Source organism: Drosophila willistoni (genome assembly GCF_018902025.1).
Source record: "Drosophila willistoni isolate 14030-0811.24 chromosome XL unlocalized genomic scaffold, UCI_dwil_1.1 Seg141, whole genome shotgun sequence".
NCBI lineage: Eukaryota > Metazoa > Arthropoda > Insecta > Diptera > Drosophilidae > Drosophila > Drosophila willistoni.
In genome coordinates, this window is record NW_025814052.1 from 9,531,855 (window position 1) to 9,549,569 (window position 17,715).

General features: G+C 40.7%; 1 protein-coding gene across 3 annotated transcripts in view; it reads right to left on the minus strand.

Moving 5' to 3' along the window:
* LOC6649352 (basement membrane-specific heparan sulfate proteoglycan core protein) overlaps positions 1 to 17,715 on the minus strand; it is a 92,275-nt gene that overhangs the window by 13,683 nt on the left and 60,877 nt on the right. Inside the window, exons 9-26 of one of the 3 annotated variants that reach the window (XM_047011117.1) lie at positions 16,733 to 16,858; positions 15,283 to 15,864; positions 12,495 to 12,677; positions 12,032 to 12,172; positions 10,703 to 11,011; positions 9,488 to 9,712; positions 8,856 to 8,930; positions 8,587 to 8,601; positions 8,162 to 8,295; positions 8,004 to 8,097; positions 7,201 to 7,584; positions 4,904 to 7,137; positions 3,742 to 4,837; positions 3,256 to 3,441; positions 1,488 to 1,639; positions 1,243 to 1,423; positions 426 to 1,023; positions 95 to 357 (exon numbers count right to left, since the gene is read on the minus strand). In XM_047011117.1, coding sequence (XP_046867073.1) covers positions 95 to 357; positions 426 to 1,023; positions 1,243 to 1,423; positions 1,488 to 1,639; positions 3,256 to 3,441; positions 3,742 to 4,837; positions 4,904 to 7,137; positions 7,201 to 7,584; positions 8,004 to 8,097; positions 8,162 to 8,295; positions 8,587 to 8,601; positions 8,856 to 8,930; positions 9,488 to 9,712; positions 10,703 to 11,011; positions 12,032 to 12,172; positions 12,495 to 12,677; positions 15,283 to 15,864; positions 16,733 to 16,858 — 6,978 coding nt within the window. Of the gene's footprint in view, positions 1 to 94; positions 358 to 425; positions 1,024 to 1,242; positions 1,424 to 1,487; positions 1,640 to 3,255; positions 3,442 to 3,741; positions 4,838 to 4,903; positions 7,138 to 7,200; positions 7,585 to 8,003; positions 8,098 to 8,161; positions 8,296 to 8,586; positions 8,602 to 8,855; positions 8,931 to 9,123; positions 9,323 to 9,487; positions 9,713 to 10,702; positions 11,012 to 12,031; positions 12,173 to 12,494; positions 12,678 to 15,282; positions 15,865 to 16,732; positions 16,859 to 17,715 lie in introns of those variants that run through there. The other 2 variants (XM_047011118.1, XM_047011119.1) reach the window with 2 other exon arrangements.

Here is a 17,715-nt window from a genome sequence, read left to right on the forward strand (position 1 = left end):
GAGACAATCTGTTACATCTGTTCATTCGTTTATTCTATACATAAATGTGTCCTGTTTGCTACGTTTTGTTCGCTTTGAACTCATTTCGACTTACGTTCGACATCAATGTTTGTGTTAGCCGTATCAGAGCCATGCTTATTTTCCGCTATACAAGTGTATGGGCCACGATTCTCGGGCCTGGCATTGATAATGCGCAACACATTGCCGCTTACATGGACATTTTCGGCCAATGGTTCGTGGACTTTAGCCCATTTAATGCTTGGATAAGGAGTACCACTTGCCTCACAGGCAATGCTAAAGTCTTCACCTTGCTGTATGACATATTGTTGATTAATTGGTGTAATTACTGGCGAAGTGCTGCATAGGGATAGGGGTGAAATGATCATTTAGTGACTGCTCTGGATAAGTCTCTTGACACCACTCACCTGCCATCAATGGGAGGCACTGAACTCTGATCAATATAGACATGAGCATCGGCATCAATGCGTCTCGCGTACATATCCAAGCCAGAGCATGTATATTTGCCAGAATCCTCCAAAGTGACTTGTACAATCTCCAGAATATTGTCACTAATGTAGATATTACGTTGCGATTGCAATGGATAACCATCGTGAGCCCATTGATAGCGTAATTGAGCGCTGCCCGTTGACTGGCAAGTCAAACGCACTGTATCGCCAACAATGCCATTGAACTCCAGCGGTTGGATGTAGACACGTTCCCGCTGTGGCGGTGGAGCTGGTGTGCTACTCTGCACATAGACCTGTACATATTTCTCCTCCTGATTGAGCTTATTGCTGGCCAGACAACGGTAGCGACCTTCATTCGATTTGCGTGGCGAATCGAATATCAAACGGGTGCCATCGGTTCGTGTTAGACCATCGGCCTGTCCATCGACCCGGGTCCAGGTGATGCTTGGCGTTGGATTGCCTTCCACCTGGCAATTGATTTCATTCGGTTGGAACTCCTCAAAGGTCACATAACTGGGCAAATACACAATGCGTGCGGGCGACTCTTGTTCTATTTCTATAGAAATCAAAGAATCAAATGATAAAATTGTTTAAGGATTAGCAAACATGAGGCTAGAGTTGGATTCGTTTATATATAGATAGATACCGTAGCGAGCCAACATTTCCATGGCATATTCTTATATTTTGTTTTTTTTTTGTATGCAGGCATGTCAAAAGAGATCAGGTAAAAGGAGTAAACTAAGAGTTGCCTCTAAAAAAAGTATCTTACACTCACCTGTTATGGTAATGGAGACAGTGTCCTTGTATTCTCTAAAGGTTTCAGCATTTCGTGCCTGGCAAATGTATATACCAGAATCGGATATTTGCAGATTATATAGATGCAGTCTACCACCCTCGACAGAAGCTTGACTGGGCAATTGGCTATTATTCTTGTACCAATGCACTCCAACAGAATCCTATACAAACAAGTAAATTTCGAATAAAATTCAAAGAAGAAGAGTTTTTGTCCAATTTACTCACATTATTCCAACGCATGCGACCACTGCAGGTGAGTGTTAGAGAACCACCAACTGGCACAATTGTTATCGCTGGCCTGGCAATCAATACATCGATCTGAGTGCGTATATCAACATCATCTGGCGGATTTACTGGTGGCTCCACAATTCCATTGTCTGGACAAATGAAAATTGTGTTAATTAGTTAAATTCCATTTATTTGGAATTCCGATTTTTGCCCTTAGTTTGATGTTAGTGACATGAGTTGCGGTTTAACAATTATGGCCAAGAGAAGACACAAGGGTGTTTGATGGATAGTTGGGCTGGACGGGGGTCACACACACATGGAATTTGGTTAAACACACACTTACTACTATCGAATCGAAACGAATTTTTGGTTTTGCATCAGATGATTTTCGTTTACGGTTAATCTCTCCGATATCACAGAGAATTTCAAACTTAGAGTCTCGTTAGTTAGTATACAAGTTGAAAGTTGAGTTTAAGGGGCAGTGGAGTTAAAAATTTCAGTAGAGAGACAAGAGAGTTATTGTTTGTCTAACTACACAAACAAAAAAAAGACACATAGAGTAACATAGAGGGGAAAAATGTATAATAAACTATAAATTTTTAGATTCCAGGTCCTATTTTAGAGTACCACAAAGATTAAGATTTAAGAAAGAGAGAGAGAGAGACATTTAGAAAGCAAATCTAAAACTTTTCGAGAATATAGATTGAAATCGAGTTGAGTCTGTGTCTTAACCAAAAGTGACTTTTAAAACTCAACAAAATTCGAAAAAAAAAAAACAAAATTAAAAGGTAATGGCGTGAAAATGAGAATAATTTTCCCCCATAAAGTATGCTATAGATTGTGTAAAAGTTTACTTTTTCAAAACTATTCATAATTTTTTCTATAATTTCCAAGCCGTAAATGGTATTAACGATTTTTTCAATATGTATTGCATACTGAAGGGGGCAAAGATTCATACATTTCATATTACTAGTTTCGCCATACAAATATATAGGTATATTAACTCTACAGAACTATAGATATATAGGTAGTAAAGAACATTACACTGTACTACAAGTTGTAAAATTGCTAGCCCAAAAGTCTAGAACACACACACACATGTACATAGATACATACATACAAACATTTGTAAATACGTTGGAAAGTAATCTGGGATTTGTGGATTAGGGCAATGGGACAAAAGTCAAAACTAACGAATCCAAAGAGAAAAGAATTCGAAACTTTAAAAAATTCTAGCACTTTATTTTATCAAGTCAAAACTGACAAATTTTGAAACTTCCAAATTAAATTAAAAATTTATGAGTTGAGACAGTAAAAAAAAAGAAAATTTAGAAGGAAATTTAAAGAAAAATACTAAATGTTCTATAAGAATCCGTAAATTTTTCAGACTGATCAGGAATTTTTTAAATATGTGCTGAAGATTTTTTTTTTTTTTTTTATAGAAATTTGTAAAAACTTTTGCCCAATTGCACCTTTTGTAGAAACATATAAAGATCTACTATATAGTATATATGTATATATGGCATCAAAATACTCCCAGAATAGAAATACATTATGGCTGAGTCAATAAAGTTTTGGAGTGTTTGAGTGGTTTTTTTTAAAAGACACTTCTAATCGTTAGATTGTTTGTTGAGTTGCAAATACTACGAAAGGTACAAAGAAGTAGAGAACAAAAATTGTTGGTGTGCTTTCGGTTTTTGTTGGGTGTTCTTTTTTGATTTTTTGTTTTTTTTTTGTTTCTTTTATGTTTTTTAAGACAGCGAACCTCGCAGATGACAGCCGTAACGGAGTTTCGTTATATTTCCTATGATTCTGTTGCCCTTATATATCTGCAGGGTGTCATTGTCGGATATTGTCTCGTTGGGCTCAATATCGAAATGAAAGCCACTGCAACAGAATCCCCTGCTTATATCACATATCTTGGGCGGTTCTTCAATAATGGGAGATGTGTCTAGAATGTGGATTGGATGAAGGATGTTTGTTTGTTTTGTGTTTTTGTTTTGGTTTGATTCGCGTTGAAAAGAAAAGTAAAGAGTGAAAAATAAAAAAAATAATGACAATAGCAAAAGTGAGAAAATTGATTGAATGAATGGATTGGAATGGAATGATTGATAATTGAATGCAATTGTGACGAGCGATGTGATAGAAAAGGGTCATATCGAGCGTATAGAGAGATAGATAGAGAGAGAGAAAGAGAGAGAGAGAGAGAGATGGGATCACTTGTCGCAACTCCCCAATTTGTAGCACTCACCCACATTCTGGCAAAGATCGCCTGTGTAACGCGGCTTGCAGCGACATTCCACATAACCATTGCTGCCTAGGGCACAGCTTTCGCTGTTCTCCCGCTGGCAGGGACAGACCCTGCAGGAACCCTGAACATCGCGATAGTGTAGCGGGGCACAACTCTCACACGAGTTGCCCTGATATCCGGCCGGGCATTGGCACACCTCAATGTCAGTGGCCCGTGAAGCGAGCGCCGTGCGCTGCTCCACCGCTGTCTCGAGTACAACATTGCCAATCGATGTGCGAGTGGTTGGCACCTTGGTTGTGGCCCTTATCAATATATGCTCCAGATTGGTCAGTACACTCATGAAGTCACTGCGTGAAGCTTGCACCGAACGTCCACGTTCCTGTCGCTGCCAATCTTCGTCCTCGTGCAGACGCACAGTGTATTGGGTCTCTTCCGCCTCGTGGCTGGAACGCGACCAAATCAATTTCACACCATTACCAATCAAAATGACATCGTGTCCCTCCACATAACGGCCCGAATTGGATTCAACAATAAGAATGTAGGTCAGGGTACCGCCATAGGAATGCAGGTGATTGCCCAGCAGATTGCCGCGCAGACTCCAGTACTTGGGCAGGAAACTCTCATAGGAATAGGTATAGAGATTCTCTTTCAAATCGAATTTAATGTTTTCGTGGTCCTGAATTTCACCATTTTCGTCGGTAATCAGAGGTGGATTGTCAATAAAGTCTACGGGTATCAGCTCACGGTAAAGCACAGCTGAAATGCACTGAGTGGACTGGCCAGAACAGAAGCATTCCTTGCAGCCGTCGGTATGATTGCCCGATAGACCAAATGTACCAGGACGGCATTGATCACACTGGTTGCCAATCACGTTCTGTTTGCAAACGCAGTAGCCGGTATCGCAGCTGCTTGTACCATACGGATTACAGTAATAACGGCTGCAATCGGTCTGTCCATCGGGGTTGGGACCAGGACCGGGTGGATTTGGGTACTGCCCGTCTGGCTGGCAGTCATAAGGCGAACCTTGTCTGGCATCGCCCACATAGCCGGCTGAGCAACGTTCACAGCTCTCGCCCTCGGTGTTGTCGGCGCAGTTCTGGGGGAGGGCAAAGGTAATTGGTAATGGTGGATTCGATTGTGCAGATTCGTATGTTCTACTTACCAGACATTCTCCAGTTTCGGCATCACATTGCGATGAGTGTCCGTTGCATTCGCAGGGCTCGCACAATCCCAGATAGAGACCCTCTTCGGGATTACGCTTGTAACCAGGAGCACAACGTTCGCAGGAAAGTCCCTTGTAGCCGGGGGGACAACGGCATTCCTCCACTTCGTAGGCTCGTTGAGTACCCAAAGCGGTTGCCGTGGCCGTATCGAGGACCACCTGCTGCAGGGAGCCCTCCTTGGTGCTGGTCGTGTAGGTGGCCTTAATGTAAATGGCACGAATGTCGCTCAAAGCCATGAGGAGATGTTCACGATTGGCCAACTGGCCATCGCTTCGCTGCCAGGCACTTTCGATAATCGGCACCGCATACGAGTTGGCAGTGCTGGGACTAACCACTGACTTGCGATAATGAATAAGCGTTAGATCTTCACCGCTCTTGATCACAACATCGGGAGCACTGTTGCGGGACATTTGACCACCTGGCAGAGGACTATAGCTCAGGGTGTAGTTCAGGCGACCGCCATAGGATGTCAATTTATTGCCCAAGAAGAGGGCGGGCAGACTCCAGTAGAGGGTGTCCGAACCACTATGTTCGCTGCTGAATGAACTGAAGCTAATGTCATTGGCCGATGTCTCGAATTGTAGGGTTTGTGGATTGGGTCGAGTGTAGTCACGGACCAATTGGAAACCGTGCGCGACACGTGTACGTCCAAAACTGCTTGAGATCTGATCACGGAACCACGAAGTACTGGCACAATCTGCCTGCAATCCACTGCAGAAGCACTCAATGCATCCTGTATAGGTGAACGAGTTCAGATGGAAACTCTTGGGGGCGCAGCTATCGCAATGTTCGCCAATAACCAGATCCTTGCAATGGCAACTGCCATCGGCCCTGGCACTGTAGGTACCCTCCACATTGCATGTCGATTCAGGAATACGGTGGCAACTGCCGCCCGGTGCCATGGGAGTGCCCTGATAGCCCGAAGCGCAGCTCTCGCACCGTCTTCCCACGTAGCCCTCGTAACAATCGCAGATGACCTCGCCGTCGGGACTCAGTTTGCAGCCGCTGGCAAAGTTATTGCTACCGCTCAGCGGGCATGGGCACTCACGGCAGGCAATGCCACGTCGTGGATCCCCATAGGTACCGGCCGCACACGGTTCGGGAGTGAAGGGAACACAGTGACCCAGCCAAGCGCCGCCAGGTTCACGCACATAGCCCGGAGCACACGACTCGCAAGAGTCGCCAATGTAGCCGGGTGGGCAATTACATTTCTCCACCAGCGAGGCGCTTCCCAATCCCTGATCGGATGTTCCAGCCGAGTCCAGGGCGATGTTCACCAGCTCCACCTCGCGTTCCACGCTATCCAGATAACCGAGTCGAATGAGTATGTTGTCCACATTGGCCAATATCATCATGATCTCTTCACGACTGGCCTGGCGCCCATCGTGTTTCTGCCAACTGCCTGGAAGCAGTGGCACCGACACCTTGTTGGACAGTCCCGACTGAGTGCGCACACTATGGGTGAGAGTGAAGCGGTTGCCGGTTATGATGACATCGGGGCCTGAGACTGGACGGCCACTGCCGACATAGGAGACCTCATACTTAAGTTTGCCGCCATAGGACTTCAGTTGGTTGCCCATATAGTCGCTGGGCAGGGCCAGATAGGGAGTTTCCCGACCACCGAATTGCACATTCGAGGCACGGAACTGTACACCATGATGCAGGGTAAGCAGATCCTGCCCAGATGCCTCATTAATAACCAACTGACGGTAGGGACTTAGCTCCACGGTAACAACACGATGCGACAGAATTGGTGGCTGAATGGCATAGGTGAAGAGATTGGCACTATCGCAAGAGTTGGCTACACCGAAGCAGAAGCACCTGATGCATTCTTCAGCGGAACGGGCCAGCATATTGAAGAAACCGGCGGCACAGAAGTTATTACGTTCCGGTGTTACCTTCACAATGGTATCCGGTGTAACGAAATGTGTGCCACGCGTATTGATGATCTCACAGGAATAGGCACCGCTGTCCTGAAGCAACATATTGGGGCAATATAGCTTGCCAGTGCCTTCGTGGCTGGTCGATGTACACTTTTCGGGTACATGACCCCAATTGAGACGCCAAACAATTGTGGGCACTGGAGTTCCGGTGGCTGTACATGTCAATTCTAGGGATTCTCCCTCCAGGAGCGATTTCACGGGGGGTGGTGGACGCACGGGAACGGGTGCCACTGCAAGATGAAATGTGTGTCAGTAATTATGATCTACCTCTGTCCCTCTAATCGAATACTTACTGCAACCGGTTTCATCACTGCCATCAATGCAATCGGGTACATCGTCACATTGGAAACTCTTGGGTATACAATGACCACTACGGCATTGGAATTCATTGAAACGGCATGGTGTATCGCTGGCCTCAGTGTCGCAAGACGCTTCGTCCGAATTGTCACCACAATCGTTCTCGCCGTCGCAACGCCAAGTGCGTTCCACACACTTGGAATTGTCGCAAAGGAACTGATTCGGTTGGCATTTGCGTCCATGACTGCAGCTATGCTCATCAGAGCCATCCGAGCAATGGAGTGTGCCATCGCAAATGTTCCTCTTATCAATGCAGTCGCCATTCATGCAAGTTGCCTGATGTTCGTTACATGCTGTCGGTGGTCGTTCCACATTGTTGTCTAGAGACAGATATTAAAAAAAGAGAGAGAAAGTGTCAATCGGGAATTCCATTATTTCTGTCGAGAGTTTTCAACCCAAAAGCTTACCAAGCGCCACAAGCGGCATTAATAGAGAGGGAATCAAATAAGAGTAAAATTAATATTATTGACCAAACTAGAAGGCTTCACGACAGAGTTGGAACCCTACTGAGAGACTATTCCCAGGTCCATCTATGTTTTGAAGACCCTTTCCCTAACTTTTTTTGCAAGAGTTTTCCTACCTAGACCAAAAAACTCAAGATCAATATGAGGCACATGGCCGTATTTAATGCGATTCGATTTAAGATCCTCATACTTGTGTTCACCCCAGGCTGCAGCATGACAGCAGGGAGCAGAGAGTTAACAAATATTTAACATAAAAGGCGACTCATAATACTTACATCGTTCGACTTCTAGGTGCACTGTAACCTGTTGACCTGGCATATAGTTGGGGAAGCCAACAGCTTCGCAGACATAAGTTCCAGCATCTTCCACCTGAAGAACATTTTCGTTTAACAAATCCCTCTTACGGTGTGAACTCGTAGTCCATGATACTTACGCGTATATTCGGAATCTCTAAACGTCCATTCTTATCGGTAAAACCAACGGGCAGGGGTCGACCTCCAGGACGAGACCATCTAACCTTAGCTCGTGCTGGTCCCTCGTCACGACAACGGAAGACAACCTCGCGACCTGTTTTGTGTGATGTATTTTGATAGTTAGTTAGTTTATCGATTTATATATTTTTGATATGGCAAGAGTCAAACTAGGCGAGCACTAATTTAGTTATTTAGATAGGGGGATAGGGGGTAGCTAGCAGGTAACTTTTGACTGGGTGCTTTTCTTTTGTTTTTGTTGTTGTTGTATTTCAATTTGTTTCCTTCCAATTGGGCAGTGTGTAGTGCATTGCAGTAAAAACTGTGTGTGTCTACTACTACTACAATAAGATGTAAGTAGTGTGCTTAGATTTCGGTTAAAACTTACCCTCCCTAATATATCCTGCGGGTTTTTTTTTTTATTTATGATAATATTGTTTTTTTTTTTTGTGGTAGGTTATAGTCATTTTGGTTGGGTTAAGCATTAATTAAAACAATGGTAAAACACATGAGAGTTGAGTTGAGTAGAAATATAAAAAAAAGCCAAAGGCAATCGTATCAAGGCAAAGCCCAATTACGATCCCTTAAATAACTATCGATCACAGACTGACGTTTATTTTCCGATCGATAACTTTATAATCATCATTCGATACTTACTTTCTTTAATGCTTTGGCTATCGGGATAGGTCTTTAGCAACAATTGATTGCGTGGAGTATTCGCTGGTTCGTTGGCTGTGAAAACAATAAAGCCGGAAAAATAAACAAATTAGAAAAGAAGTTTGTGTATTTTCATGAGATTTGCAGATTAGTTAAATGTTAAATATGATGGGTGTGGTAGCCATAGCCCTGTGGATAGATATAGAGTTAGTAGTGGAAGACTGGATCCGGGGGGAATTCGGGTCATTCTCGCTACGCTTCCACTTACGATCGATCTCATTGCTGAGCGTTAGTCCGGGGCAATCCAGCTCATCGCTGGCATCGTAGGGACAATCGACATGACCATTACAATGCAGGGCCAAGGCAATGCAAGGACCCTTCTCACAACGGAATGTCGTTGATGGACAAATGATGCGAAATGCTGGCACAGATGTCGAATGTATCGACGGCATTGTTGCTGTTGTTGGTATGTTTGTGGTCGTTGTTGTTGTTGTTGCTGTTATTGTGGTTGATAAAACTGTGGAATGACCTTGCATTTTGTTTGGATTTTGTTGCTGTTTTGGCTCTGATTTCATGATGATGCAAATGTGATTTGACTAAAATATTTATCCTACATATATTTAAAAACTTACCGCAACTCTGCTCATCGGAACCATCTAGACAATCGGTTTGCCTATTGCAACGTGCCGCCGCACTCACACACTGACCATTGCGGCAACGGAACTGATTGGACAAACATTCACCCGTATGGCAATCAGCCTCATCGGAACCATCGGGACATTGTGGATAATTATCGCAGACAGCTTCCTGGGAAATGCAATGGCCATCTCTGCAACGGAATTGACCGGCAGCACAACCTAAACGAAGTCAAATGATTAAGCATAAAATACAAAATTTTGGGATTAGTATCACATAGAGACAAGGACATTTTGGGGATCTCAACTACGAGTACACTTTTGGCTGTGAAAATTGGAATTGGAAAAGTTGGATAAAAGTTTAAACTTATAACAAATCGATATTTTTTTATAGTGCATACATATAGTTTTGTTGTTTGTTTGTGATCTACTTAAAACATAAATCGAGATCATGCGACACACATTCAACTTAAAGTTTAAACTTAAGAAATTAATGAGATTTAAATAATTACTAAGAACGGAATCAAAATTATTATTATTATTATATATAGTTTTTCTTGTTTGTATTAACCAATACAGTTCTGTTCATCGGAAAAATCTTTGCAGTCGTAATAGCCATCGCAGTGCTGTGATGCATTAATGCAATATTGTTGATCGTAACAAAGAAACTCAAGTTCCTTGCATTGAGTACCTGTTTGTTCATATTCATATGGTGGATAGTGGTGAGTAAGTGGTGCAATAAAAATGTTGAAACGTGGTGAAGTGAAAATCAAACAACGACAACGACATATAAAAACATGTACGCGTGTGTGTGTGTGTGTGTGAGTGTGTGGGTAAGTGAGAGAGAAGGAGAGAAGTAGAGAGATCAAGAAAAAAAAAGGAAGAGAAAGAGAGAAATCAGATACAAATATTGAGCAACTGAAATTCAATAAGAATTAGACAATCGATGATTTGCCTGCTGGTGCTGTAAAAAGCTCTGTGTAATTACATATAAAGTTACATAAAACATAGACATACATACATACATATACATATATATTTAATACAGTGCCAAATAACTTAAGCTTAACTCAGATAGAAGCCAGAGGCCCTAACAACCCAAGGATGGATGCTCCTCTCCGTAGACATTTAACCCCAAAAACCTTTAACCCAACCAATCGACAAACACAATACATATATATGTATGTATATAGACTTATGGAATGAACTTACAGTTACGCTCATCCGAGTTATCCTCACAATGCTGACGACCATCGCAGCGTTCACTTTCCGTATAACATTTGCCACTGGGGCATGTATGCTGAGGACAGGGCAGAAGCGAATGCGTTTGCGTATGTGTGTGTGAATGCGGATAATATTGCGATGGATAACGTGCATCATGCGCTGTTTGGGGGCAATTATTCTCATCGCTATGATCATTGCAATCAATTTGACCATTACAGCGCTTTGAACGATTTAGGCATAGATCATCGCAGAAGAACTCCTCGGAAGTGCAATCGTTTGGCGTTAGACGTGTGGTGACTATCGCGTGTGTGTGTGTGTGTGTGTGTGTTTGAAAGAGACAACATGCCGAGCACACAATGACCAATAGGCAGGAGAGCAAAATGAATGGTGAATTCGTTTTTATGTATGTGTTTGTTGTGTGTGTAAGAGAGAGAGGTTTATTTGTTTAGCGCGCGCAACGAGAAAGAGAGACAAACATATAAAAAGTAAGTGAGAAGGTGGCTCAAGCTGGTTATTTAAACGCATCAGACAAAACTAAATAAACAACAGTTACATATACATATATTACTAAGTATATACCTACCTCATGGCTAGACTTAACATTTACTTAAATACTAATCACTAAACTGAGTTTTGCAATGGTGAATTACTCTTAAGTAGTGCATAATTCGTCTAAGTATTTCTCTTACCACACTGACGCTCATCGCTAGCATCGGAGCAATCAATAATACCATTGCATAAACGGCTAGGAACTATGCAATCGCCATTATTACAGCTAAGCGTGATCGATAACAAAGTTCGCGCAATCGTGATGATGGATCGATAACATATTTATGCACATATAAATGTATGTGTGTGTGTGTGTGTTTGTATGGATTGGATGTGTTTTGTGTGGTGAAATGTGATGAATGTATGTAACATGGAAATGCAAGAAAAACATAAATTCGCATAAGAATCACACATTTTTGTTTTGTTTTGTTTTGTTTTTTTTTGGGTTTTCTTCTTCTTTTCTACATACAGATGGGCACCGTCTCGACAAAAACTACAGTTGTGCTCATCATTGCCATCATTGCAATTGACAATGCCATTGCATAGCTGATCAAGGGGTATACAGTAATCGTCGCACTCGAACTCACTATCAAGACAATTCTCTGTGAATGATGTGAAATGATGTAAGGGATAGATAGATAGATAGACAGATATGTAGATGGATCAATGATTTAATGAAGGCGCACCAACGTGTGTTAGTGTTGTGTGTGTGTGTGTGTGTTTTTGTGAGTAGTGTTGTATAATACAAGAGATCATAGCTGTCTTTACCTGTACCAGGACACGATGCCTCATCGGTTCGATCATCACAATCGATAATGCCATCGCATTTCTTCTCATATGGTAGACAACGATTATCATCGCAAAGTACATCGGTTACATCACATGGCATTTCGTCAGTATCATAACGATCTGTGTTTGTTTTTTTCATGTTTTTTATGTTTCATTGTGTGGTGTTGATTGTGTTGTTGTTGATTGTTGTTTTGTGGTGGTGTTGTGGCATATGAAAATATGAGAGAAGCGAAAAACAAAACGAAACAAAACGAGACAAAAACGAAACAAAAAAAAAAAAAAGGATATGTATATATGTAGTTGTGTTTTTCGTTGTTGTTGTTGTTGTTGTTGTTGTGTGGTGAATGATTGTAAGAGTTTGCCTTAGAGCTAGTTCGTTTAGTAGTCAATTGTTCTCTTTTTTGGACTCTAACTTATGTTAGCTTATTGTTTATTGGGCTACCATCATAGTCTTCCGTTTCATCCGGATAATGAAAGAGACAGTTGTTCTCGTCTGCACCATCGGCACAATCGGTGATGCCGTTGCAGCGCTTATAGCCCGATATGCAGCTACCGTCGCCGCATTGATATTGAAAGCTCATGCAATCGACAATTGGTCGGCTCTGATTGAATCTGGCATGGAAATCTGCATAGCATTTAAGCACAATATGCAGCAGAGATGATATAGGCGGCAGGATGTATGTATTTGTTTGTTTGTTGTTGTTGTTGTTGCCGTTATTGATGTTGGTGTTTCGGTGTAGTTGTTGTTGTTGATGTTGTAGAGACATTTTACACGGGTCAAAATATATGGCAGAAATGAGCATACAGCGTATAAAAAAAAGAGAGAGAAAGAGAGAGAGAGAGAGAAAGGGGAAGAGAGAGAAAGAATGTTTTGTTGGGTTGGAAGAGAAAGGATTTTTTTGTTTGGTCAGTTTACAGCAAAGATCAACGTTTTCTTAAACAGGACAAAATGGGAGCAAGGAGTGAGCCAATATACTTTTCTTGCAGCAAAAATTTCAAGGGTATTAGATGAAGCTGGCATTTAAGACTAAATTAGTTGGAGTTTAAACTACATTAGTCATAATTAACGAAAGACAAAACCAACGAAATGAGTTTCAATTTGTGGAACCAAAAACAAAAGCCAATCTAAAGAAAATGAAAATGTATAACGAATGAAAATAAAATAATGTCAAATTAAAATAAAAGTGTAAAAATTTATAACCATTCTCATAGTTTTAAAAACAAAACTCTTAACAATCTATTAAAAATAAAGCACGATATGATGGGAATAAATTTTTGACTATTGCAAAAATATATCAAAACATATATATTCTTAATAAATATGCTTTAATATATGGTGTTTCTATTCAAGTGGCCAGCATTGTGAATAAAATTTAGTGTTGAAAAGCAAAAAAAGTGATGGTTTGCCAAGGAAAGGTTGACTGTAAAAGTTTGCTTTGCCTCTTGTTTTGTTTTTATTGACAATTTTAGACTAGGTAAAACAGAAGACCACTTAATTTTCATTAGAAAGAAGACTGTTAAATGTGTATTCATTTAAATTCAAGAGATTCCAGTGTTGGATAGCATTGAAAAGGATAGCATTAACTTTCATTAGAAAGAAGACTGTTAAATTTTTATTAATTTAAATTCAAGAGATTGCAGTGTTGGATAGCATTGAAAAGGAGATTACGAGCTTCTTTCTTTCCTTCTTTAATACTTTCTTAAAAAGCGAAAGATTTTCCCAAAAATCTGCATTTTATTCAACACTAAACACTTATCTCGACTTAATTTATCGAACACTTAAAACGTGTTGAAAATCTTAATGGAAGTTTAGGGTCATAATCTGACATTGCAGAGTTTTTTTTTTCAATTATGAAAATGGTTTGAAATGTTAGTCGACTTGTTGATTGAGTTGGTTTGGACAAAGTCAAGAAGCTACTAAGTAAACGAGCTGGAACTGTTATGTTTTGAGTTAGGGCTGCTTGGGTAGAGGGGGCAGGACATGGGTGACAATGAGGCAGATTGGGTGGCAATAATGTGGGAAGGGTACTTACGGCATGCGCTCTCATCGCTGCCATCGTAACACTGAGATTTGCCATCACAGACTTGAGTTTTGGGAATGCAGCCGCCGCCGCGTTGACATTTGTACTGAACGATCGAACGAGCATATTGGAAGGGTAAGTGTATGTTGTTGTTGTTGTAGAGTTGGTTGTGGTGGTGAATGGTGGTGAACTATGTATGTATGTATATGGGTTGATGATTTACTCACCTTGTCGCTGCTACAATTGCAGAGCATATAATCCTCATCTTCGTGTTGGTCACAGTCGTCAATGCCATCGCAGACGCTTTCAATTGGAATGCAATCGCGATTGTGGCACGCGAATTCAATGTTTTCAAGGCAATTGCTTCGCGTTGGCAATAATGACGACGACGATGATGATGATGATGATGACGATGATGATGATGATGATGATGATGATGGTGATGAGTTGGCTAAATGTATATGATATATGTGGTTGGTTGGTGGTTTTGTTTTTTGGTCAACAGGCAACAAGGCATATAATAATACGATTTGGCAGAACATATAAAAAATGAAAAAAAAGAAGAATAAATATATGAAACAAAAGAAGAGTGAGGCAGATAGCGAGAGAGAGAGAGAGAGAGAGAGAGATATAGATAAGGTACATATAGCATAGAAATAGTATGAGATTGTAAGTGTTCATGTTTGTTTGAATGTATGGAAGAATTTTCCGGGTCCGGAGGGGTCACAGTTATGTGACGGCATCAATTAAACGCTAAATTAGCTAACCATTTAACTAGTTTATAAACTATATATGTGCGTGCTGTTGTTTTTTCCGGTTATAAAAACTTAAGTAAATTTCAATGTTTCAAAAACATGGCATGCACTTTGATTTGCTTTCGGCTTATGAATGTGTGTGTGTGTGTGTGTGTGAGTATATGAATGTAGCTGTAGTTGCCCATCCAAAACAAACCATTAAAATTAAAAAAAGAGCTGACTTAAATTAAAATAATATGTACGTATGAATGAACTAGTTTTACACGTCACTTTAACTGACAGTGTTGGTAAAGTGTTTACGATTAACTTAACTTAGGCTAGTTGAACGCACTAAAACTACATTATGTTGTCAGGTTGTTGAGACCAACAATTTGCACATTTTTCCACAACCTATGCATTACCCAACACTTTCACCTTCATTGACACCTTTTCAACACTAGACTAAAAAACCTACTCGTTATTGCAGTTGGAAGAGGAGTTGTCGTTGTTGATGTTATTAAAAATGGGTTAGTTCTGGTTGCAACAGTTTCTGATGCTCGTGGTGAACTCGTTGGCCCGATTTCCAGCGATGCAGGTGGCCGTGGCCTTGCTGTCCATGCTGGCCATGATGGTCTCTCTGGTGCCGAAGTGGTTCTGGTAGTTGTGATTCTTGTCGTTGTGCTTGGTCTGGAAATTGGCGGCCTTCGCGTTGTCTTTGGCACTACGTAGTTTTCACAGTCCCGTTCATCGCTCATATCGTTGCAATGGTAATAACCATCGCAACGCATGTGCAGTGGTATACATATATTCGCTGAGGTGCATTTAAATTGATTCGAGCTGCACACACTATCGGAATTGACCTTCACGTAAACATTTTTCGGTGGATATGCTTCATATCCGTTTGGTGTATAAACTTCATATTCTTTGGCATCGTCGCCATCTAGTCTCGGTCGATCGCCATAGTGACCTCTATTTTCGTATAGATGTTTATTGTGATCCGCATAGTTGCGTATAATTTCGTCCTTGTCGAAGGTATCGGTATTTGGTTCGTCTATATCTATCGGTGTTAATTTGTTTTCAGGGGGAAAGTGGGGGACAAAGGCAAAACCACATGCAAACCAATTTTTGTCGGGAATGGGTACAATATTTGATTATAATTATTTTTGGTTTAGTTGTTGGTTGTTTTTTTTTTTTTTTGGGGGTGTTTTTGATTTTCATGCAAAGATGTTTGTTTGAGCCAATTGATCGATTCGAGAGTTGAGTTTCAGTTCCAATCATTCCAAGTTGTTTTTGTAGATACGTGCAATTAATTTCAATTAATTTTGTTTTGTTTTTTTTTGTACATTCGATTTAACCATAACCACAAAGGTTCAGATTTTAGATTGTTTTGGGAGGGGAAAAGAAAAATAAAAATTTATGATTTAAAATCAAAACGTAAAAAGTCAATTCAACATAAAAGTTTTTTGTCACATAGAAAGTAGGCACACAAAGCGATTGTAGCTATCGAAAGACCACGAAATCGAATCGAAGAGTTATCGGGAATGCAATCTTGATAGTTATCGGAGTTGTGTAAACTAAAAGCATAACTAGGGCATAGTTGCCATTTATTCAAGCAAAGCGAAAATATCATGGTAAACATTTCGATTGCATTCCCGTTTTGAAGAAAACACAGTGTTGGAAAGCTGTAGAATGAAAAGTCAAGATCTTCCACCACAATAAATAGAGAGAAAGACAAAGCATAGACAGAAGTAAGAGACAACAAATTTTAGTTACCCAAAAGTCACCAAAAATAGACGCATAGAGAGAAAGAAAGGACACAGACAGCTGGAGTAAAGCATTTTGTAGATTTAGACGTAACACACACAATTATCGATTGTCGATAACCATAGACACTTAATAATCGCTGGTCGTTGAATCGCACTTACCGCAATTCAGTTCGTCTGAATTATCGGCACAATCGTAGATATTATCGCACACCTGACGCATAGGTATACACTCACCAGTGCCGCAACGGAACTCATTAAAGCGGCACTCATCCTCATCATAGCCACCTGAGTGGTTTTTGTTTTGATTAGTGTGCAATTGATTAGTATATTTTTGTTAATTGTGGCTAAATGAAGTGAATTTATACAAATGGTGCTTGGGAAAATGGCGAGGCGATCGATCTTCTTACCTTCTTAGAGAGTCTGACTAATTGACTAATTAACTAACTAAATGCCTAATTAATTGATCTACACTCACCATCGCAATAGCGTTCATCGGATATGTCCTCGGGACAATCAATGTTGCCATTGCATAACAATTCCTTGGCAATGCAAGTGCCATCATCGCATTGCCATTTATCGTAAAGACAAGCTGCTTAACCCAAATTAAATCAAATCAAATCGAAATCACAAAAGAACAGAAAAAAAAGATATTTGCATATATGTAGATGGAATATTGAGTAAATCGACTCGATTTTCACATACGACAACCCTCTTCATCGGATCGATCTTGCGGACAATCGGCTCGTCCATCGCAACGGTGCACTATCGATATGCAGCTTAGATCGCGGCAGGTGAATTTCCCTTTGGGGCAAGTATATCTCAATTTCGGGACAACTAATCAAACAAAGTTTCCATCAAGCAGCATTGTAAAAATCAAAACAAAAAACATAGATATAGAAAGTTATCCTGGTTGATGGTGTAAAAGTGATCGGAATCTTCTGAACCCGAAAACCCTAATGGTAGACTAACTTGCAAATCTATTTTTCACAAAGTATGACTAATTTACTTTTGATTTTTAACTAATGCAATTCTGTTTCAAAAACTTCGAGAAACTTGGACAATTTTCTTAAACTTGTTTTTAATCAAAGTTTCTGAGTTTTCATCAAGCTCATCCATTTTTGTCAGAACTATTGATGCTAAAA